Consider the following 24,503-nt stretch of genomic DNA (forward strand, 5'->3'; position numbering starts at 1 on the left):
AGATTTCTATCTTTGACTGCTGGATGGTAGACCTCAGTGGCTGAGATTGTACACTTCAGTTTTTCCGTTTTCTATACATACATTCTTATATGATTTAAGGTTGTATTGTAAATGAGACTTGTCAGTCTCTGTCACATCCTGTCCAATTATTTTTGCTAATTAGATTTTTTGAATTATAATTTGGAGTAAGATTATCTGAATTATTATTCTTGGCCCAAGAGTCTTAATAAGCCATCGGGCTACCATTGAACCTCATTTACATTTTCTCAAAGCCAGAGAAAACAGCAGATGCTGACAATCAGAAATAAAAACAAATTTTGGGAATAGTCAGAAGATGAGGCGGCAGGGGGTAGGGGAGGAGAGAATGGAATTAATGCTTTAGATAGATGACTATGATTATTCATCAACTTGGTAGATTGTCGGTTTCTCTTGCTCTAAGTGCCAGATCTGAAGAGTAGTTCTGACATTTTCTATTTTTGTTTATTGTCATAGTTAATGATTTAATTATGTTTATTTAAGTATTTATGTGAATATAAGCTATGACATGTAACTGGGGGAGGGATCTCTTATCTCCTTCCATCGGTAGTGATGTTGACATATGAGGCTGTAATTTTGAAAAAGAGTTAAGAGGACTCAAAGAATACAGCCATTTATTGTTTGCTCTTTTACACAGCATTGTTTTAAATTATTTTGAAATAGGTTTGTCAACAGCCTGACTGTGGGAAGTGCAAAGCTTGTAAGGATATGGTGAAGTTTGGGGGCTTGGGTCGTAACAAACAAGCCTGCTTACAAAGAAGGTAAAAATAATTTGTTTCATTATAGGATATTAAATTATTGTCGTATGACTGAAGGTACATTTTTCTGCCAGAGACTTTAATGGTTTTAGTTACTAATGATTAATATAGACTTAATAATTTTCTAAACATTCAGGAATATCTGAATCGGTGGTTTTCATTGAATTGATTTTGTGGCTATAATATGGTTATATGATTTAAGGTTGTATTGTAAATGAGACTTGTCAGTCATGGTCAAAGAAATGGGCAAGCTGCAATCGGTGACTGCACAGGCAAAGATTTTGTTGCAGTTTGTTTGCAGGTTTTGGACATATTGATGGGTTATAAGCGGAGGGTGAACAAGATATAAATGTGTTCAAACAGCTAATGGTGGTGCACTGTGTAAAATTGATGGAAAGCAGGTCCTTTAAAGACAAAAGCTCTGCTTGACCATGCAGTGTGAATAAGTGCTGTATGTTTTTTTTAAGGTGTCCAAATCTGGCTGTGAAGGAGGCTGATGAGGATGATGAGAATTATGAGGATGATTCTGAGATCATTGACAAAGCTTCTCCTAAAAGAATGTTGCAGGGTAGAAAAAAGAAACAGTCAAAAAGCCGCATCTCTTGGATTGGAGAGCCGATCAAGGTAAACCATGTTTAATTCCCAGTATTGGTCTAAAGCCAGGCATTGGACTTCGACCTACTCGACTCTGCACTCTCAATTCTGTTTCATTTGAGAGGAGTTTCTCTGTTTCTGCTTTAGTGGAGTGTTGAAACCACAAAGAGCTCTGATTTATGACGTACTTTGTGCCTTTTGAATGTCCTCGGTGTAATTAATGCACATTGAATTTGTGCAGACTTTCAATCAACAATAATAGAATAGTACTTGCCACCAGCCTCTGAGTGACAAGCTAACAAATCTTGTGGTATAGATTACACTTTTCTGATACCGTTTCCTGTGAGGAGTCGTCATTGTGTCTATAATGCCAAACATCAGGCTCTCTGAGTACCACGCAGGTGAGGGTAGAGATTAATGGTCACAGGTAGCTAATATTTTATAACATTATACACATGTTTATACAAATTGGGACATACATATATGGCATTAAGATAAGTTTGAGAATTACATTTTATAAAACATTGAATTTTCAAATTTTATTTTGCGGAAATTCCACTTATCCAACCTATCTAGTCCTGAATAATCAGGTACTTAGCTATAGTTGGTGTCCAGTTAAAATCTCAGTCGTGTGTCAATAAATGAACAGCGGTTTTTACAGTGACAATGATGTGCAGAAAGATGACGCATGTTACATCGCTTGTGGTGGGGCAGTATGACTGCACGTGCATGTTCCCTTAATCAGTTATAATGTAATTAAAATCACTGCCAAAATAACAGCTTCTTTCTTTAAGAACAACAGGGTAATTTAACTATTAATTAGAAACAAACATTGACCACAGTTCTGTCCGTATTCCCAGGATTGAGCACCATCCATTGTTTATGCATTTAAACCCATTTAGTCCTTTGAGCCTTAGTTTAATGAATCATTAAAACAACAGTACCTTTGATAGTGCAACAGATTTCTTCATCTAACAGTGGGGTATCAATTTAGAAAATACTCAAATCAAGTAACATTCTAACTTTGACCCGGCTCTGAATTTAACGTGGAGCAAAGCCAGTAGAACATTTAACATAGAAACATAGAAAACCTACAGCACAATACAGGCCCTTCAGCCCACAAAGCTGTGCCAAACATGTCCTTACCTTAAAATTATCTAGGGTTACCCATAGCCTTCTATTTTTCTGAGTTCCGTGTACCTGTCCAGGAGTCTCTTAAAAGACCCTATCATATCCGCCTCCTCTACTGTCACCGGTAGCCCATTCCACACACTCACCACGCTCTGTGTTTTTTAAAAAATAAAAATCTTACCCCTGACATCTCTGTACCTACTTCCAAGCACCTTAAAACTGTCACCTTTCATGCTAGCCATTTCAGCTCTGGGAAAAAGCCTCTGACTATCCACACAATCAATGCCTCTCATCATCTTGTACACCTCTATCAGGTCACGTCTCATCCTCCATCGCTCCAATGTAAAAAGGCCGAGTTCACTCAACGTATTCTCATAAGGCATGCTCCCCAATCCAGGCAACATCCTTGTAAATCTCCTCTGCACCCTTCCTATGGTTTCCACATCCTTCCTGTAGTGAGGCGACCAGAACTGAGCACAGTACTCCAAGTGGGGTCTGACCAGGGTCCTATATAGCTGCAACATTACCTCTCAGCTCCTAAACTCAATCCCACGATTGATGAAGGCCAGTGCACCATATGCTTTCTTAACTACAGAGTCAACCTGCGCAGCAGTCTTGAGTGTCCTATGGACTCAGACCACAAGATCCCTCTGATCCTCCACACTGCCAAGAGTCTTACCATTAATACTATATTCTGCCATCATATTTGACTTACCAAAATGAACCACCTCACACTTATCTGGGTTGAACTTCATCTGCCACTTCTCAGCTCAGTTTTGCATCCTATCAATGTCCCGTTGTAACCTCTGACAGCCCTCCACACTATCCACAACACCTCCAACCTTTGTGTCATCAGCAAACTTACTAGATAGATAGATAGATACTTTATTCATCCCCATGGGGAAATTCAACTTTTTTTCCAATGTCCCATACACTTGTTGTAGCAAAACTAATAACATACAATACTTAACTCAGTAAAAAAATATGATATGCATCTAAATCACTATCTCAAAAAGCATTAATAATAGCTTTTAAAAAGTTCTTAAGTCCTGGCGGTTGAATTGTACAGCCTAATGGCATTGGGGAGTATTGACCTCTTCATCCTGTCTGAGGAGCATTGCATCGATAGTAACCTGTCGCTGAAACTGCTTCTCTGTCTCTGGATGGTGCTATGTCATCCAGGTCATTTATAAAAATCACAGAGTAAGGGTCCCAGAACAGATCTCTGAGGCCAACTGGTGACTGACCTCCATGCAGAATATGACCCGTATACAACCACTCTTTGCCTTCTGTGGGCAAGCCAGTTCTGGATCCACAAAGCAATGTCCCCTTGGATTCCATACCTCCTTATTTTCTCAAGCCTTGCATATGGGGTACCTTGTCAAATGCCTTGCTGAAGTCCATATGTACTTCAGCTACATGTACATATACATCTATTGCTTTACCTTCATCAATGTGTTTAGTCACATCCTCAAAAAAATTCAATCAGCTCATAAGGCATGACCTGCCTTTCACAAAGCCATGTTGACTATTCCTAGTCATATTATGCCTCTCCAAATGTTCATAAATCCTGCCTCTCAGGATCTTCTCCAACAACTTACCAACCACTGAAGTAAGACTTACTGGTCTATAATTTCCTGGGCTACCTCTACTCCCTTTCTTGAACAAGGGAACAACATCCACAATGATCCAGTCCTCTGGAACCTCTCTCGTCCCCATTGATGATGCAAAGATCGCCAGAGGCTCAGCACTCTCCTCCCTCGCCTCCCACAGTAGCCTGGGTTACATTGCGTCCGGTGCCGGTAACTTATCCAACTTGATGCTTTCCAAAAGTTCCAGCACATCCTCTTTCTTAATATCTACATGCTCAAGCTTTTCAGTCCGCTCTAAGTTATCCCTACAATCACCATGATTCTTTTCCATAGTGAATACTTAAACAAAGTACTCATTAAGTACCTCTGCTTTCTCCTCTGGTTCCATACACACTTTTCCACTGTCACACTTGATTGGTCCTATTCTCTCACATCTTATCCTCTTGCTCTTCATGTACTTGTAGAATGCCTTAGGGTTTTCCTTAATCGTGTCTGCCAAGGCCTTTTCATGGCCCCTTCTGGCTCTCCTAATTCCTTTAAGTTCCTTTTATAATCTTCTAGATATCTATCATTACCTAGCTTTTTGAACCTTTCGTAAGCTCTTCTTTTCTTCTTGACTAGATTTACAACAGCCTTTGTACACCACAGTTCCTGTACCCTACCATCCTTTCCTGTCTCATTCAAAAGTACCTATGCAGAACTCCACGCAAATATCCCCTGAACATTTGTCACATTTCTTCCGTACATTTCTCTGAGAACATCTGTTCGCAATTTATGCTTCCAAGTTCTTGCCTGATAGCCTCATATTTCCCCTTATTCCAATTAAACACTTTCCTAACTAGTCTGTTCCTATCACTATCTCCAAAATGCTCTCCCACTGAGAGATCTGACACCTGACCAGGTTCATTTCCCAATACCAGATCATGTACAGCCTCTCCTCTTGTAGGCTTATCTGCATATTGTGTCAAGAAACCTTCTTGAACACACCTAACAAACTCCACCCCATCTAAACCCCTTTCTCGAGGGACGTGCCAGTCAATATTTGGGAAATTAAAATCTCCCACCATGACAACCCTGTTATTATTACACCTTTCCAGAATCTATCTCCCTATCTGCTCCTCAATGTCCCTGTTACTATTGGGTGGTCTATGAAAAACACCCAGTAGAGTTATTGACCACTTCCTGTTCGTAACTTCCACCCACAGAGACTCCATAGACAGTCCCTCCATGTCTTCCTCCTTTTCTGCAGCTGTGACACTATCTCTGATCAACAGTGCCATGCCCCCACCTCTCTTGCCTCCCTCCCTGTCCTTTTTGCTTGGCACTAAGCTTGGCACTTGAAGTAATCATTCCTGTCCCTGAGCCATCCAAGTCTCTGGAATGGCTACAACATCATATCTCCAAGTACTGATACACGCTCTAAGCTCATCCGCTTTGTTCCTAATACCCCTTGCATTAAAATAGACACATCTCAAACCATCAGTCCAAGTGTGTCCCTTCTCTATCACCCACCTATCCGCCCTCTTGCACTGTCTGCAAGCTTTCCCTTTGTGAGCCAACTGCCTGTTAATCTGTCTCTTCAGTTTGGTTCCCACCCCCCAGCAATCCTAGTTTAAACTCACCCCAATAGCCTTAGCAAACCTCCCCGCCAGGATATTGGTCCCCCCCCAGGATTTAAGTGCAAACCGTCCTTTTTGTACAGGTCACTTTTGCCCCAAAAGAGGTCCCAATGATTCAGAAATCTGAATCCCTGCCCTCTGCTCCAATCCCTCACCCACGCATTTATCCTCCACCTCACTCTATTCCTATACTCACTGTCATGTGACACAGGCAGTAATCCCGAGATGACTACCTTTGTGGTCCTGCTTCTCAACTTCCTTCCTAACTCCCTGTAGTCTGGTTTCAGGACCTCCTCCCTTTTCCTGCCAATGTTGTTGGTACCAATCTGTACCACGACCTCTGGCTGTTGTTCTTCCCACTTCAGGATATAGTGGATGCGATCAGAAATATCCCGGACCCTAGCAACTGGGAGGCAAACTACCATCCGTGCTTCTTTCCTGTGTCCACAGAATCGCTTGTCTGACCTCCTAACTATACAGTCCCCTATCACTGCTGCCATCCTCTTCCGTTCCCTACCCTTCTGAGCCACAGGGTCAGACTCTGTGCCAGAGGCACGGCCACTGCCGCTTCCCCCAGCAAAGTTCTCGAGCAGGAGTACTTATTGTCAAGGGGTACTCTCTAGTGTCTGACTCCTGCCCTTCCCTCTCCTGACTGTTACCTGCTTATCTGTCTCCCCAGGTCTCGGTGTGACTACCTGCCTATAGCTCCTCTCTATCACCTCTTCACTCTCCCTGACCAGACGAAGGTCATCGGGATGCATCTCCAGTTCCCTAACACGGTCCCCAAGGAGCTGCAGCTCGACACACCTGTTGCAGATTTGGCTGTCCGGGAGGCTGGAAGTCTCTAGAACTTCCCACATCGGACACCGAGCATAGAACACTGGTCTCACACACTTTCTTCTTGTCTATGTTCTACACAGATAACCTACCTCGCCTCGACCCATCATTGCTGAAGCCCCATTGAGCCAAAGCCTTTCTACTCTGTCGCCCACTCTAAAAGGTGTTTCCTTTTAAACTTTTCTCGCTGTTCTCAATGGCTGACATCCAGGCGCTTGCGCAGTTGTGCCCCCATCAAACTCCTGAAAAAATAGCATTTGTTCAACATTTACTTGGTCATTAATTGTGTGACAATAGACAATAGGTGCAGAAGTAGACCACTCGGCCCTTCGAGCCTGCACCGCCATTTTGAGATCATGACTGATCAATTCCTTATCAATACCCGGTTCCTGCCTTGTCCCCATATCCCTTGATTCCCCTATCCACAAAATACCTATCTAGCTCCTTCTTGAAAGCATCCAGAGAATTGGCCTCCACTACCTTCCGAGGCAGTGCATTCCAGACCCCCACAACTCTCTGGGAGAAGAAGTTTTTCCTTAACTCTGTCCTAAATGACCTACCCCTTATTCTCAAACCATGCCCTCTGGTACTGGACTCTCCCAGCATCTGGAACACATTTCCTGCCTCTATCTTGTCCAATCCCTTAATAATCTTATATGTTTCAATTAGATCCCCTCTCAATCTCCTTAACTCCAGCGTGTACAAGCCCAGTCTCTCTAACCTCTCTGCGTAAGACAGTCCAGACATCCCAGGAATTAACCTCGTGAATCTACGCTGCACTTCCTCTACAGCCAGGATGTCCTTCCTTAACCCTGGAGACCAAAACTGTACACAATACTCCAGGTGTGGTCTCACCAGGGCTCTGTACAAATGCAAGAGGATTTCCTTGCTCTTGTACTCAATTCCCTTTGTAATAAAGGCCAACATTCCATTAGCCTTCTTCACTGCCTGCTGCACTTGCTCATTCACCTTCAGTGACTGATGAACAAGGACTCCGAGATCTCTTTGTATTTCTCCCTTACCCAACTCTATACCGTTCAGATAATAATCTGCCTTCCTGTTCTTACTCCCAAAGTGGATAACCTCACACTTATTCACATTAAACGCCATCTGCCAAGTATCTGCCCACTCACCCAGCCTATCCAAGTCACCCTGAATTCTCCTAACATCCTCATCACATGTCACACTGCCATCCAGCTTAGTATCATCAGCAAATTTGCTGATGTTATTTTCAATGCCTTCATCCAAATCGTTAACGTAAATAGTAAACAGCTGTGGTCCCAATACCGAGCCCTGTGGCACCCCACTAGTCACCACCTGCCATTCCGAGAAACACCCATTCACCGCTATCCTTTGCTTTCTATCTGCCAACCAGTTTTCTATCCATGTCAATGCCTTCCCCCCGATGCCCTGAGCTTTGATTTTACCCACCAATCTTCTATGTGGGACCTTATCAAATGCCTTCTGAAAATCAAGGTACACTACATCCACTGGATCTCCCCCATCTAACTTCCTGGTTACATCCTTGAAAAACTCCAACAGATTAGTCAAGCATGATTTACCCTTGGTAAATCCATGCTGGCTCGGCCCAATCCTATCACTGCTATCTAGATATGCCACTATTTCATCCTTAATAATGGACTTTAGCATCTTTCCCACCACCGATGTCAGGCTGACAGGTCGATAGTTCTCTGTTTTCTCCCTCCCTCCTTTCTTAAAAAGTGGAATAACATTATCCAATTCTCCAATCCTCAGGAACTGATCCTGAATCTAAGGAACATTAGAAAATGATTACCAATGCATCTGCAATTTCCAGAGCCACCTTCTTAGTACCCTAGGGTGCAGTCCATCTGGACCTGGGGATTTGTCAGCCTTCAGTCCCATCAGTCTTCTCATCACCGTTTCCTTCCTAATGTCAATCTGTTTCATTTCCTCTGTTACCCTATGTCCTTGGCCCATCCATACATCTGGGAGATTGCTTGTGTCTTCCTTAGTGAAAACAGATCTAAAGCACTCATTAAATTCTTCTGCCACTTCTCTGTTTCCCATAACAATTTCACCCAATTCATTGTTTTTAACTATCTTCTTTCTCTTCACATACCTAAAAAAGCTTTTGCTATCTTCCTTTATATTCCTGGCTAGCTTGCGTTCGTACCTCATTTTTTCTCCCCGTATTGTCTTTTTAGTTAAGTTCTGTTGTTCCTTAAAAACTTCCCAATCATCTGTCCTCCCACTCACCTTAGCTCTGTCATATTTCCTTTTTTTTTAATGCTATGCAGTCTCTGACTTCCTTTGTCAACCACTGAGGCCCCTTTCCCCCCTTTGAATCCTTCCTTCTCCGGGGGATGAACTGATTTTGCACCTTGTGCATTATTCTCAAGAATACCTGCCATTGCTGTTCCACTGTCTTTTCTGCTAGGCTATCCGTCCAGTCAACTTTGGCCAGCTCCTCCCTCATGGCTCCATAGTTTCCCCTGTTCATCTGCAACACTGACACCTCCGAGTTGCCTTTATCCTTCTCAAATTGCAGATAAAAGCTTATCATATTGTGATCACTACCTCCTAATGGCTCCTTTACTACGAGATCGCTTATCAAATCCTGTTCATTACATAACACTAAATCCAGAATAGTCTTGTCCCTGGTCGGCTCTCGTACAAGCTGTTCCAAGAATGCATCCCGTAGGCACTCTACAAACTCCCTATCCTGTGGTCCAGCACTAACCTGATTCTCCCAGTTCACCTGCATGTTGAAATCCCCCATAACTATTGCGACATTACCTTTGCCACATGCCATTGTTAACTCCCTATTCAACTTGCACCCAATATCCATGCTACTGTTTGGTGGCCTGTAGACAACACCCATTTGGGTCCTTTTGCCCTTACTATTCCTCAGTTCTATCCACACAGACTCTACTTCTCCTGACCCTATGTCCCCCCTTGCAAAGGACTGAATCTCATTCCTCACCAACAGGGCCACCCCACCCCCTCTGCCCACATTTCTGTCCCTACGATGGCACGTATACCCATGTACATTCATTTCCCAGGTCTGATCTCCCTGCAGCCATGTCTCCGTTATCCCAACAACATCATAGTTACCCATTCGCACCTGGGCTTCAAGCTCATCCGCCTTATTCCTGACACTTTGTGCATTCAGATATAGAATTTTTAACCCATTTCTCCTCTCTCTGTTTGAATCACTGCCTATTGTGCTTAACCCAGCTCCCCGAACTCCCATCGGGCTATACGCCCCTAGAATTTTGTTGTCCTTCCTACATCTACTTATTGCAACACATTTAACTCCATGTTCCGTCAGACCATCCCTCTGTACACGAGTCCTCCTTATCACTTGTTCCGCCCCACCTTTCTCTACTACACGCTTAATATTCCGGAGCCGTGTAGTCCCCACCTGTCCTTTATTCATCCTCTCGCTATCCTCTGTCACATTCTGGATCCCCGCCCCCTGCAAATTTAGTTTAAACCCCCCCCCCCCCCCACCAAGAAGCTCTAGCAAACTTCCCTGCAAGAATGTTAGTGATGAAAGAAACTGGTTTAAATGCCAAAAAAAAAGACATTTTAAAAGAGCATTTCCCTCTCTGCCGTACCCTGATGCACACACTTGCGGTTTGGAGGGAAACTGTTGCATAAGCTCATTTCCTTGCTACACTGGGGAAATAGTAGTTTTCTCTCGCACCCGTTTATACTTTCCTGTGTACGTGTTTACATTTCTCCCCTCTGTAATGAACAAATCAGCCAAATTAGTGACTGCTGGTCTCCTTCTTTGTCTCCTATCAATGCAGCTCCTTGTAACAATATAGTACCAACTTAATTGGTTTCTTTATGTACACGTCAGTGGACTATTGAAATAGAAGTGATGTTTGCAGCCTGTTTAATGGAATGTTTTGAAAGTGTAAATAGACAATAAACTCCATTGCCTGATGCTCATTTTCAGTCTGATGGAAGGAAAACCTATTACCAGAAAGTGTCTGTTGACGATGAAACTCTGACAATCAATGACTGTGTGGCAGTCAGCCCAGATGACCCCACCAAGCCCCTTTACTTAGCAAGGTTGGTATTTTTTTTACGTCTAGGGTTTTGTAACAAACCCAGAATGACAACTGAGGTCACTGGGTTTTCACAAATCTTTGATTTCTTGCTCTATGTGTTCATCATACTAATACTTTCATGTCTGTGCTCAGAAGTTTATATTTGAGGTAACACAAAGCACTGGGGGAACTCAGCATGTCAGCCAGCATCCTGATGGGGAAATAGATGGTCCAAATTCCAGGTCAAGACCCTTCATCTGCTGTCCAGAGCTTTCTAAAAATTACAACGTAGCCATTGCAGAGAATGGGTGGGGTTCAATTTTATTGCATTTGCAGAGCTGGAGTCCCCTATGAGGTTCACTGAAAAGTTAGAAGATGATTACACATCAGTCTTTTAAGCTGTCCTCCAGTTGCTGTGGGTTGACTTTAAACTCTGCCTCAGTGATGTTATTGATTTGACAAGAGATGCACTGTATTCAGATTTCCTGGCCTGTGATTGGATGACAGGTTAGCTCTTTTGCCACATGTATCATCCAAGGTGTTTCGATGTTCCGAAAGTTATGATTGAGCACTTTTTGACTTTCAGGTAAATAATGGTATTTTTACAATTTTCTACAGAATTACATCAATGTGGGAAGATGTTGGTGGGAAGATGTTCCATGCAAATTGGTTTTGCCGTGGCACAGATACGGTGCTAGGTGAGACCTCAGATCCACTTGAGCTCTTTCTAGTGGATGAGTGTGAAGACATGCAGTTATCTTACGTAGACAGCAAAGTTAAAGTTATCCACAAGGCTGCCTCAGAAAACTGGGCATTGGAGGTGAGGAAACTGAAAACCAAATCGTTAGCTTTCTGTCTAATTGATTACGTGGAGCCAAATTAGTGTACAGCTTGAGTTCTATAAATTGAAAATTGTTTTTAATGTATAAGTATCGTTCTACAATGTCTTTGAGGCTGGCTTTTCAAACTTTGCTCATGTAATTTCCAATTACCTATGTACTTATGTCACCCAAGTTACTATTAGACTGTTTCAAGTGGCACTTGATTTACTTCCTGCTTTTTTAAAAAAAATTCTTTTTTATATTGGACATCTTAAAGCCTTGAGATGAATCAAACTGTTAATTCTGTACTTGGATGCTTTAGATATCATCAGTGGAAGAAAAGACACAATTCATAATCTTTCTTTCTTGGCCTTGCAGTGTCTTAGCTAGTACACTGTCAAGCATAACTTGCCAAAAAAGTAAGGAAAGATTATCCTTGAACTTCCTTTTACTAGAATGGTACTGATTTTTAAAATTACCATTCATATTAGGTTATCTTAATGCTTTGCGCAATAGACTGAATTACATGTCGAAAAAATATTACTTGGCAAGTTCTCCATAATAGCATGTGAAAATATAAAACACAAGATTTTTTTTAAAATCCTGGACACAACACTGCTAGTGCTCTTCAAAATTGTGCTGTAGAATATTTTGGGTTCACACGAGAAACCAGTCCAGGCCTTGGTTTAACATCACTCTACAACAAATTGTAACACTCCCACTGGGCGCCAGCCGTTGTTTTTGTGGTTAAGTCTCTAGACTGGTAATTGAACTCGTGACCGTCTGGCTTGGAGGCAAGAGTGTGACAAAATATAGTAATTGGTGAGGAATGGGTATCTGCCTAGCCCTTCTCACTAACTCTTTAACTGAACTTTAGAAATATAATTTATTATTTAATACAGATGCATGATTTAATTCATCTTACTGATCCCCAAAAATGGTGCAATTAAAGAAATCCTGCAACAAAATCTTACAAAGAAATGACTTAATCGACAAACTAGAATTTAAACAACTTGGAGCACAAGATAACATTGAGCACTGCCACCTTCAGCGTTAGTCTTTTGTCGGTATAAGTACTAAGTGACATTTAGTACACTCTGAAGTGGGAAATTCATTCTTGTACATCCTAGAGTGGAATAGATAATGATTTTGAGCTGAAAATGGTTGAAGATGATGGAAAGACCTACTTCTACCAGATGTGGTATGATCCAGAATATTCACGATTCCAAATTCCTCCTGGCTTTGAATCAACAGAGGAGAATAAGTACAAGTAAGTAAAGTGAGACTCGCAATTCTGCAGTCACTTTCATTGTGTCTAAAAATGCTCTACAACTCTGCATCCTTTTGAAGTGTAATACAAGATATTTGCATGCAGGAAGCTTGCAGAGACAGCAATCTTCAGTTTCAGTGTTAATTAGAAATAAATACGGACCCAAGGTATTGGTGATCAAATGCTCCCACCCTAGCCTCCCTATTTCTTTAAAATGGCACCATGGGGCTCGTCTGTGGTCACCTGACAATAGGAGGACACATTTAATGTATTATTGGAATAGTGGGTCCAACGGTGCAGCACTCCTCCGAACTACAGTACTGTGCAAATGTTTTTGTAATATATTGCTAGGGTGCCCAGGACTTGCACAGTACTGTATATTGGTTAAAAGGAGGTTGGAAAACAGAAATAAGAGGACTTAGCTTTGTATTATCATAGTAGTATTAAGTTTTATTTGGTAACTGAAAAGAGGTAATATACTGTGTAAAAGTCTTAGGCACCCTAGCTATTTAAGTGCCCAAGACTTTTGCACAGTACTGTATATTTAAACATCCAGCTCAATCTCAGTTCTGAAGTCTGTCTTGAAACTTGGATCTACATTTTTAAGTCAGGAAAATTGTTCTTTTGCAATTTTGGGGAGACCTTTCATTGGTAACCATGCTTTTTAAAAAAAAAACTCTTTAAACTGTTTAAACTGAATTCATGTGGTCCTTTCCAATCCCTGCGATGTTTTTAGGGCACAAGTGCATGTTAGGTCCCGTATTGGAAGCTAATTCTCCAAAACTAGTTGTATTGAAAAGGAAGAGAAACTGATTAAGGATATGTCATCCTTAATCTCACCCGTTCCGGCGGGGAGGTGGAGCAGGAGCGCACGTGCTAGGACCCGAAAGATGGTGAACTATGCCCGGGCAGGGCGAAGCCAGAGGAAACTCTGGTGGAGGCCCGCAGCGGTCCTGACGTGCAAATCGGTCGTCTGACCTGGGTATAGGGGTGAAAGACTAATCGAACCATCTAGTAGCTGGTTCCCTCCGAAGTTTCCCTCATAGTTTACTGCATTGTTTAGGGAATAATGACAAGAAAAAAAGTCTGTACATGCTCAAACAACAAGTGCTGGAAGAGCACTTCCGGGTTTTTGCGATTCGCGGATGCAGAACCCGTGGATAAGGAGGGCTGACTGTACTTAGCCAAGTGGCTCAAATACTTCAATTCTCAGCAGTGACCTTGTTAAATCCTTAAATGGCTCAATTTCCTTTCTTGAAATCACTCTCTTGCTTGTCTCGAGGATTCTTTTACCACTCAAATCAATATATGGTCAGAGTGGAAGATCCACAATTGTTTATTGTTACTCTAGATCCAAAGCAAAATAGCACAATAAACATAAAAAAAACAAAATAAATATAAAAGCAATCCTGTAAAACACAATGTACCGGTAACTTCAGTTCAGATATTTGACAAAAGAATATTAAAAGTCTTGATGTCCAGGATTAATTATCAAATAAATAATACAGTACAACTCCTGACTCTGTTTTTGTATGAATGGTTTATATCTCCTGAATTTGTGCACTTGTCTTCTGTGTGATAGGATTATTTCCAATTCTAACTCATGCTTGTTATAGTAATACAGCGCAGAAAGGCTCACCACTTCCATGCTGAACTTCTGCCCACTATGTTGATCCCACTTGCCTACTTAAGTACCTTCCAATGCTTTGCCCATTTAAGTACCTCGCTTGAATCCAGATACCAATCAATGCATATTTTAATTTTTAAAAAAAACAACTCTTGGATCCCCTTTGAAACTCTTCCTCAACCCTGTTGTTGAGGTAGAAAAGATAACTTTGATCAAGTATTTTGCCTAAGATTGTACTAGCATTAGATGGAGATACTAAAATTCTTAAAGATGTACTACTGATTGCAAATACTTTGTAATGCAGATTTTTAAATTGATTACCATTACACTTTTTTTTAAATTGTTCTTCTGGGATGCTTAGATTCTGTGACAGCTGTGCTCGGTTAGCTGAAATCAGACAGCGAGAAATGCCACGGGTGCTGGAAGCATTGGAGGTAAAGGACGATTCAAAGGTTTTCTACTCATTGGCTTCTAAGAATGGAACGCAATATAAAGTTGGAGATGGTGCTTACCTTCTACAAGATGCATTCTCATTCAGGTAATATACTTCCCATATCTGGTTCCACTTCATTCCTTTTGATACCTACTCTCTCCCCTCTTCACCCTATTCCTACTGCCCATTTGCTCCTGTCACCTTTCTAAATTTCCCCATCCCTTTTCCCCATATGGTTCCACCTGTCATCTACCACCTTTGCCCCTTCCTCTCACCTCCCTTTTATACTGGCAATCTACCCTTTACTGGCTTTGTACTAATGTAGGCTTTCAATCTGAAAGGTCAACCATCCATTTGCACAGACCACAGTTCCCGCTTAGCCTGCTGAATTCCTCCAGCTGTTTGGATTTTTCTTCAGATTCCAGCATCTGCAATACTTTGTGTCTCTAATGTATTCCCTTTCTCCAGTACTTATTTGATGTTAGGAGCTATAGACTTGTATTCTTATGGTTTATTCAACACTATACAACTGGACTATCTCAGTGGTGAGAAGTCCAGTTTGTATCACATCAAATGATAAATTTAGTACTTCTGAACAATTAATCTGGAAGCCTATTAAAGGCAAAAGTTAGTGATTTTAATTTGTGGATCAAAACTTTGTATTTTTAAAGAAACTAAAATGATTAATTGGAATGACCAAGTAAATACATACTGTTTTAGTATTGCGTGATTTGGGATTATTTTATTTTATTGAGATACAACATGGAATAGGTCTTTCCAGCCCATCGAGACACGTTACCCAGCAACTCCCCATTAAGCCCTAGCTTAATCATGGGACAGTTTACAATAGCCAATTAACCTACCGTCCGTTATGTCTTTGTATTGTGGGAGAAAACCCATAGAGTCGTGGAGAGGACATACACACTCTTTACAGGCAGCGGTGGGTTTGAACCCAGTCCGATTACTCTTCTTAATTCTTAAAGCAAATAATTTCTTTGACATAATACAGTTTATAAGAAGTTTTCTACCAAGTGGATCTTTTTCAATGATTAGCAGTTAAATCCATACACATTCATGTTATGGATGATTCTTCCTCTGTTGGGTTTCTCATGATTCTACCATTTTAATTTGCAACTCTGAGGTAATTTTTTTTCTGTATCCCTTTCATACCCTCTTTCATCTCATAGCATCATCCAAGGTCATTTTGATTCTCTGATTTTCTATGTTATCACACATTTATTCTATATCCTTTCATTTTTGTCTCAGTTAAATTCTAACTTGTCATGAGAGATCAGTAATACAAAGTGATTCTGTCCATGGATGCTGTGTGGCCTACTGAGTTTTCTTTCCATTTCTGTTTTCATGTTGATTTGTTTTTTTATTTTATTTAGAGATATGGGAGAAGTCTTTCTGGCTCTTCAAGCCTTGCCACCCGGCATCTCTAGTTTAACTCCAACCTAATCACAGGACAATTTACAATGACCAGTTAACCTACCTGGTACGGCTTTAGACTGTGGGAGGAAACTGGAGCCTCCACGGGTGGGGGCGGGGTGCTACAAAGAGGATGCTGGGATTGAACTTTGAACTCCATCCCGAGATGGAATTGCGTTGCTACACTACCATGGCACCCCTGGGAACAATAGTTATCCCAAGTATGTGTACGCAAACACACTAAATGACATTCGCCATTCTTACAGCCACAGTCTTGAAAATGTATTTGTACAGATACATTTTATCAATATTTTGTTGCAGTGTTCTAATAGAGAGCATTGTGCTTCTACTGCTTAACCTTGTGCTTTCAAAACACATCAATGCTTAAGTTTCAATGGAAGTAGTGTGCCTAGCCAATATTGTTATCAGGAAATGTGTTAATACTTTTAGATTATGGGGCATATTAAGGATGTGTTGAGTGCAATGTATTAAATGCCTTTATTTGTGGGGGGGGTTTGTTATGTGGGAGGGTCCATGCCCCATCCTGCATGAATAACAAGACTGAAGTGTACAAGCAAGCATGACCAAAGGAAGGAATTTCATACACAAATCAGTTTCTCCCCATTCTTTGTCTTCATTAATGGTTCATCTGTAATAACTATCCACCATGGGTGTCTTGTTTTCAGTGTTAAACCATCCAGTCCTGGCAAGCGACCAATAAAAAAAGATGATGTGGATGAGGACCTTTACCCTGAGTACTATCGCAAGTCATCTGATTATATCAAAGGCAGCAACCTTGATATTCCTGAACCATTCCGGATCGGCCGAATTCAAGAAATCTTCTGTCTCAAGCGTAGCAACGGAAAACCCAATGAAGCAGATATTAAGCTTCGAATCAATAAATTCTACAGGTGACTAGAACTCCTTGATACCAGCCTGCAGCAAGTAATTCTGTTTGCATTCTCTGTTTTGTTAACTAATTGATCAGTTTCATAAGGCCATGAGACTATGGAGCAGAATTGGGCCATTTGCCCATTCAGTCTACTCTGCCATTCAATCACGGCTGGTTTTTATTTAGAGATAAAGCACAGTAACAGGCTTTACAGTCCAACAAGCCCACTATTATGGACAGTCACTATGCCTGCAAGTAAATGAATCTCAGGGTTGTATATGGTGATGTTATTGTACTTTGAAAGTAAATTTGCTTTGAACTTTGCATTGCTTGGAGAGTTAGGGTGCATTGATTGATGGTTTTTCTTACAGAGCTGAGAACACGCACAAGGGCCTTAAAGCTAGTTACCACACTGATATCAACCTGTTATACTGGAGTGATGAACAAGTTACTGTGGACTTCAAAGATATCCAAGGACGCTGTACTGTAGAATATGGTGAAGATCTCTCTATGTCCATTCAGGAATACTGTGCTGGAGGCCCAGACAGATTCTATTTCTTAGAAGTAAGATCTATTAGAAAATATTTTGATTAGATGCATAATTCATTTTTTAATGGTTGTTGATACAAGTGGCAGGAAAACAATACAAATAACGCTGGGATCTTTAAAAATAATGTTCCTTCTGTCAGATTGTTTTTTGTATTCTGTTGGATTCCATAATTCAGAATTACCCGTAAGTACTAAAAACCTGCTTTGTGGTATTGCTTCATTCCCATCGTGTTGTATCCTCGTATTACTTTAGCAACTGCTTGGCTTTCACATACGAGACAAACTGAAGTTTGGTTGCCTTTCAAAATTATAAAATAAAACCCACTGCTGCTATTCCAGTAACTTTAAAGATACGTTGGTTAAGGAATAAATGATCACTTTTTTTGTTACTTAATTGATGCTGGTGAGGATTTGTGAAGAGATTGCCTTGCACCTTTCCAACATTTTAATAGTGAATACATTTCAGAACTACTGGATTGGCTGTAAAGTGCCTTGAGATATCCAGAGGTCTCACTAGGTGCTAATTATAAATAAGTTGTCTCTGTAATCAATTTGCATAGATGCTGAATGCTGATCATCTAAAAGATGATCAAAGATGGTTGTGCTAATAACTCCCTTCATATCACTGCATTCAACACAGAATGCAGATCCACTCCTAGATGTGCATAGTATACCCCCATTTCCCATTACTGTGTATCACGGTGTATTTTAGACAAAGTTTTATTTTCTGTTCAACATCATATCATCTTGTGCTAAATTAGTGTCCATTTTAGATAGACATGGATACCAAAACAATGCAGCTAAAAAGATGCTTCTGAAAATGTACTCACTTTGATCATTGTGTTTGGGTCCTCAAAACATCTACTTGTCATTACTTCACAGGCCTACAATGCAAAGACGAAATCCTTTGAAGACCCCCCAAACCATGCCCGCAGCTCAGCCAACAAAGGCAAGGGTAAAGGGAAAGGCAAAGGTATGGTGTTTAGAGCTTGCTGGTCACTTGCAATGTTACTAATTAGTGACATTACAAATGTAATCTTGTAGGTTGATGCACTTCCATCAGTACTGTGAAAAGTTTTTAAAAAACGAAACAAGTTTTATGTCGCAGTGTAAATGTGTAGGGGCAAAGACCAGGAGAGATTAAATTATACAAATGGTGGTGATTATACTGGCTGAAACAATTTGATAAAAGTTTGGAGGAAGTGTAATCTGAAGAGGAGAGTATTAGAATGATGGGTGATACTGGAATGGCTGATAAAGTTTTATTTATTGCTGAATCCCTAATCCACATCTGAATGATAATGTGGTAAATTCAGTTGGCAGTTGCAGGTGATACCTAGATTAAGGGTGTAGTGGGCAGCTAGGAAGGCTTTCAATTCAGCGGGATCTGGACCGGATCTAAAAATACGATGAAAAATGGCAGATTGAATTTAATTCAGACAAGTGTGAGGTGTTGCACTTTGGGAGGACAAGTTAGGGTAGAACTTCAAACACGAGGAAATCTGCAGTTGCTGGAAATTCAAGCAACACACACAAAATGCTGGTGGAACACAGCAGGCCAGGCAGCGTTCCACCAACATTTTGTGTGTGTTGCTAGGGTAGAACTTGCACAGTGAATGGTAGGGCACTGAGGAGTGCAGTAAAACAAAGGGATCTGGGGACATTGGAGTATTGAGTGCAATTCTGGTCACCTACCTACAAGAAAGAGATCATTAAGATTGTGAAAGAGTGCAGAGAAAATTTACAAGGATGTTGGGACGTGAGGATCTGGGTTATCAGGAAATGTTGAATAGATTAGGATAGAATAGATTCCATGAAGCATAGGAGAATGAGGGAAGATTTGATAGAGGTATGAAAAATTGAGATGTTTCATGGACAAAAATTGAATGCCGATGGACTTTTTCCATTGAGGTTGGGTAAGACTAGAACTAGAGGTCATAGGTTAAGGCAGGAGGTGAAATATTTAAGAGGGAACTTCTTCACTCGGGGTGGTGAGAGTGTGGAATGAGCTGCCAGAAGTGTAGGATGGTGGTTCAATTGGAACATTTAAAATGTTAGGTTAAGTATGTGGATGGTGGGGGAATGGAGGGCTGTGGTGCAGGTCGATGGGACTAGGCAGAATATTTAGCACTGCTTCTGTGCTGTATGACTCAAGGACGTGAAACGCAAAATTGGAATACCAGGTGCTGATATTCAAGTTTGTGCTTAACTTTCTTGGAAAAGTTGAGGGAGTCCAAAGGAACAAGTTGAGACTTAAAGTGATAGACAACTGGAAGCTTGGGTTTGCCTTGTAAACTGACCTACAGAAGTAACTCTCATCTGCACATTTGCTTTTCTTAATGCAAGGGAAAACATCAGAATTGTGTTTATTATGACCAGCATGTGACGTGAAATTTGTTAACTTAGCAGCAACAGGTCAATGCAATTCATTACATGTCATTAGAATTGACTACACTGACTTAAACTTGGATGGAGAGATTTGGTCATGGTGGTGGGAAGGGAGGAAATTTAAAAATAAATGTTACATTTTGTTTGGGAAGGTACAATGAGGAGGAGGAGGAGGAGGAGGATCAGAGGGTGGGGTGATGAGGAAATGAATGACTGGACCAGAATGCCATAGATAAAGCACTCTCTATGGAATGATGATGGGAGAGGAAGATGAGGTAGAGACATGTTCGGCACAACTTTGTGGGCCAAAGGGCCTGTATTGTGCTGTAGGTTTTCTATGTTTCTATGAGCTGATGAAAAATTACACATTTGACTTAAGTTTTCCAGCATTTCCTAATTTTATTTCAAACTTCAATTTTAATTTTGCTTTTTTGCTTGATTTCTAGTTTGCGCAGTGACTTCAATTGGGAATCAAGTTTAGAATGTCTTGTTTATTTCTTTCTGTGCTGCTGACTAATCTTGGGTGTTAATTTTGGTGTGATGGTTGGACTTTATACCTATAAGTACACAATGGCAAGAGATCAACCCAGCTAATTACTGCTTTTGTTTTTGTGGAGATTGAAGACATTGCAATTGCCTGCAATGCCTCTGTTCAATATCCCTATAATTAAATAATCTGACATCTTCAGTACAAGTTCACATTTTGGGAATAGTGATTTGGTTGGAGTAACAATAAATGTGAATGACATGTGATGGATTGTAGAGGGGTAAGTCATCTTGTACTGATTGGACTCAGAAATCAGGGGTAATTAAGGTCATATCTGTAGGATTTTTATCAAAAGAAGCAGCTAATTACTTCTTTTTGTTTACAGGCAAAGGAAAGGCAAAATCTACAACAGAATCTGAACAAACAGAACCAGAAGTTATAGACAACAAATTTGAGAAACTTCGCAGCCTTGATGTTTTCTCAGGCTGTGGTGGGCTGTCAGAAGGATTTCATCAGGCAGGTTCGTTTAGCAAGGATGAAGTGCACTAACCCCATGTCTCTTGATTCCCTTAATATCAAAAGGCTAATCAAATTTCTATTGAGCAGGTATGTAATCACCACAGTTACCATAAGTAGTGAAATTCCAAAGTTGACTACCCTCTTGGTGAGGACATTTTTTTACCTCAACCCTGATGGGCCTAAACACCGTTGCAACTTTGATGCCTGGTTTTAGACATCTCAACCAGAAAAAAGGCCAACAAAAATCTACCTTCCCAAGTTTGATAAGAATTTTGTACACTTTATTGACATCGTCTCTCATTCTCCTAATCTTGAGAATACAAGGCTTACCCTTGGTCACCTGTGTCTATCTTTGTATGACAAACGCACCATCCAGGAACCAATCTGTTGAACTTTGGCTGCATTTTATATATTCCAAGTTTTTTTTTTTCTAAGGCTGACCAAACCTGTACACAGTGTTTCCAGATGTGGCCATGTCATGGTTTTATATAATTGGAGCAAGATGTTTGCTATTGTAATTATCCAGCAAAAAGGCCAACACACTTTTATCTATTCCTAATTACTTGATGTACTTGGTCATTTATTCTGTATACAACAATGCCCAGTTTCCTGTGAGAATACTTCAGACACAGTTTTTAAAAACTTTTGTTTCTATCGTTTAACCACATTATATTCCATTCTTCACTCTTACCTATTCACTTCTTTGCATTCTAATTGCACAGCACCCTGCTGCCCAGTTTTTGATTGTAAATCTTCGTAGACCTGTGATAATTTGTAGAGCACCCTACCCCACACACTTGGATAGCGAATTTAGGATTTAGAATAACTCAACTCAACCTGAAAATTAACATTGCTGAAGCCAATCAATGTTCTAAATTTTCAATGAACATGTATATGTGAACTTTTGCAGTTCGCAAGTAAATGGCCACTTCATGTGCACTGATGTTCTTTAGTTGTAAACATTTAACATGAAAATAATTGTCCTTTGTGCACAGGTCTGTCAGAAACCCTCTGGGCCATTGAGATGTGGGATCCAGCAGCCCAAGCCTTCCGCCTGAACAACCCTGGTGCAACCGTCTTCACTGAGGACTGCAACGTTCTCTTGAAACTTGTCATGGCTGGGGAGAAGACCAACTCACTGGGACAGAAACTGCCACAAAAGGGCGATGTGGAATTGCTTTGTGGTGGCCCTCCATGCCAGGGCTTTAGTGGAATGAATCGCTTCAATTCCCGCACGTACTCTAAATTCAAGAATTCCCTCGTAGTCTCTTATCTCAGGTCAGTGTACTAGTTGGTGGACCTATGCATATCTAATGGAACATTTGTTTCAGTAATCTCCATTCTTTATTGATTAACCAGTCAGACAGATCGGTGTAAATCTTGGCTCAGTTGACAGCACTCCTAGCAGAATCAAAAGTTGGGTTTGGGTTCCATTGTCCTGGCTGTTGACTTGTACAGTGCTGAGTTATTCCACTGACGAAAGCGTTGCTGTTCTGATGACTCCCCTCTGATCTCCAGGGATCCCACTGCACAATGTCTGTTGGCTAATATTTATTCCTTACACTTCTAGCTGATATAATTTGCTGTTTGTTTGAACACGCTGAGGAAATTGTTATATTGCACATTCGCATTTTTAAAAAATTAATTTATTAGATCCTGGGATCTCTTCAAAGGGGCAATAGAAATGACTTTTTATTAATTACAGAATGACGCATCTTGGTATTTAAATCAATTGCAAGTTTTGGGCTACATTTCTGAGGTCATAAATTAAAGGATCAATTGGGAAAGTGTTTGCAAGGAACTGACTTTTAAGGCTCTTTTACCTTGTACTCTGCTCTGGAAAGCTACAATGACTGAAGTATTAGTTGGATCAGATTTGATCTTGTAAAAAAACTTGGATGGTTGACTGTAGTCTTGTTATTTAACCGATTACTCTGTTGGAGATATTATTGTCATCTTAGTTTCCCCACAGTGCAACCACTTCTGATATAAAGAACTTGCTTGTTTTTGCTTTTCATCCTCCTTGGGTGATTACTGAGGTGGTTTACTTTCAGACTTGTTTCTTGTACACAACTTTAAAAATTGCATTTATTCTTGCATCTTACAGCTATTGTGACTATTACCGGCCCAGGTTTTTCCTCCTGGAAAATGTGAGGAACTTTGTATCGTTCAAGCGCTCCATGGTTTTGAAGCTAACTCTACGATGTCTTGTGCGAATGGGCTACCAGTGCACATTTGGTGTGCTGCAGGTGAGCTTCTCTTTTTCTGCCAAAGTACTAGCAGAACTATTTTTTAACAGAACCCATCCATACCCAGTAACTTAAATATGATGTTTCCCAGTGTGAGACTATTAAATTACTAATTATGTATTTCTGAAATTCCCTTGCATGTACTAGACTAAAAAAAGAGAATTGAAAACATGTTCTTGAATTATTCAGGTATTTGTCACTGAGTAGGTGTGCTGTTTGAGAAAGATTCCTATCTCTATAATTGGTTATTGCACTTTCCTGTTGAGTTACACTTCCACAGCCCAGTGTTGCTCCTTCATTGGTGAGCCTAGAAAATAGCAAGAGGCTTCTTGTCTGGCTGATGTTATGAGGATGTTCTAAAACAAAATCAATCATTCTAATTTTGGATACCATCTCTTCATGTGCACATTTGCCCTGCTCTAGGGTGCTGTAGCCCATTGTGGTCAAGTACTCCCAGAGTAGTGCTCTGGGAATGTGGGATCAAACCACGTGCTAACAAATTAAATTAAATTCAGTGGATTCCAGTTAATCAGGGCTGTGCTTATTTGGGACAGGAGACTCTTGCCAAATAAGGTCTAACTAGCATCAATTGCGAGTGTTTGTGTTATAAAGCAGAGCAGTGAATTTTGTCACTAATAGTTGGTGAGTGATCAACAGTAAGATAGTTCAGAACTGCTTTGCTCACTGCAGTTTCGAGTAGTCAGGCTTCGAGGAGTTTCAAGAATTGGCTGGGAGTGAAAAAAATGATTTTACTACAAGTTAGGAATTTCAAATTTGAAGGTATTGACGGTCATCTTGAATGTTACAATGAAAATCAGTATCTGGAAGATGCAATCATCAATAACATTATATGAAGGCAGCCCATTATCAACACTGGATGTGTGTTGATTTTGTTCATTGTGTATACTGGATGAATTGCTCCATTGACAACTATCAGGAACTCATACACAGTTTTATAGTACTGTAATGCTATTGGTATTGATTTGTTCTGTATTTTTATAGCTCATTTGTCTTTTTTATACCTTTTTATCTATTTTCATGAAACATTGGCTAAATGGGCCAAAATGTGCTGGTCCCAATGTGTCCCAATTAACGGGAATCCACTGTATATTAAAATAACTTTGTGACTTTCTTACTGCATCCATGAGACAACCTGATTGCTGTAAAATCTCACATTCATTGGTGCTCTAGTAAAAGAAATCTGACATTCTTGGCTGGTCTGACCCA

At 40.6% G+C, this 24,503-nt stretch overlaps 1 protein-coding gene across 1 annotated transcript in view; it reads left to right on the top strand.

The window, feature by feature from the left end:
* dnmt1 (DNA (cytosine-5-)-methyltransferase 1) overlaps positions 1-24,503 on the top strand; it is a 76,010-nt gene that overhangs the window by 38,796 nt on the left and 12,711 nt on the right. Inside the window, exons 16-27 of the mRNA XM_073069390.1 lie at positions 700-797; positions 1,262-1,418; positions 10,517-10,632; positions 11,229-11,430; positions 12,562-12,701; positions 14,690-14,866; positions 16,879-17,103; positions 17,456-17,648; positions 18,516-18,606; positions 20,894-21,028; positions 22,023-22,305; positions 23,135-23,276. Of these exons, the coding sequence (XP_072925491.1) occupies positions 700-797; positions 1,262-1,418; positions 10,517-10,632; positions 11,229-11,430; positions 12,562-12,701; positions 14,690-14,866; positions 16,879-17,103; positions 17,456-17,648; positions 18,516-18,606; positions 20,894-21,028; positions 22,023-22,305; positions 23,135-23,276 (1,959 nt within the window). The remainder of the gene's footprint in view (positions 1-699; positions 798-1,261; positions 1,419-10,516; positions 10,633-11,228; positions 11,431-12,561; positions 12,702-14,689; positions 14,867-16,878; positions 17,104-17,455; positions 17,649-18,515; positions 18,607-20,893; positions 21,029-22,022; positions 22,306-23,134; positions 23,277-24,503) is intronic.

Source organism: Hemitrygon akajei, chromosome 16 (genome assembly GCF_048418815.1).
Source record: "Hemitrygon akajei chromosome 16, sHemAka1.3, whole genome shotgun sequence".
Classification (NCBI taxonomy): domain Eukaryota; kingdom Metazoa; phylum Chordata; class Chondrichthyes; order Myliobatiformes; family Dasyatidae; genus Hemitrygon; species Hemitrygon akajei.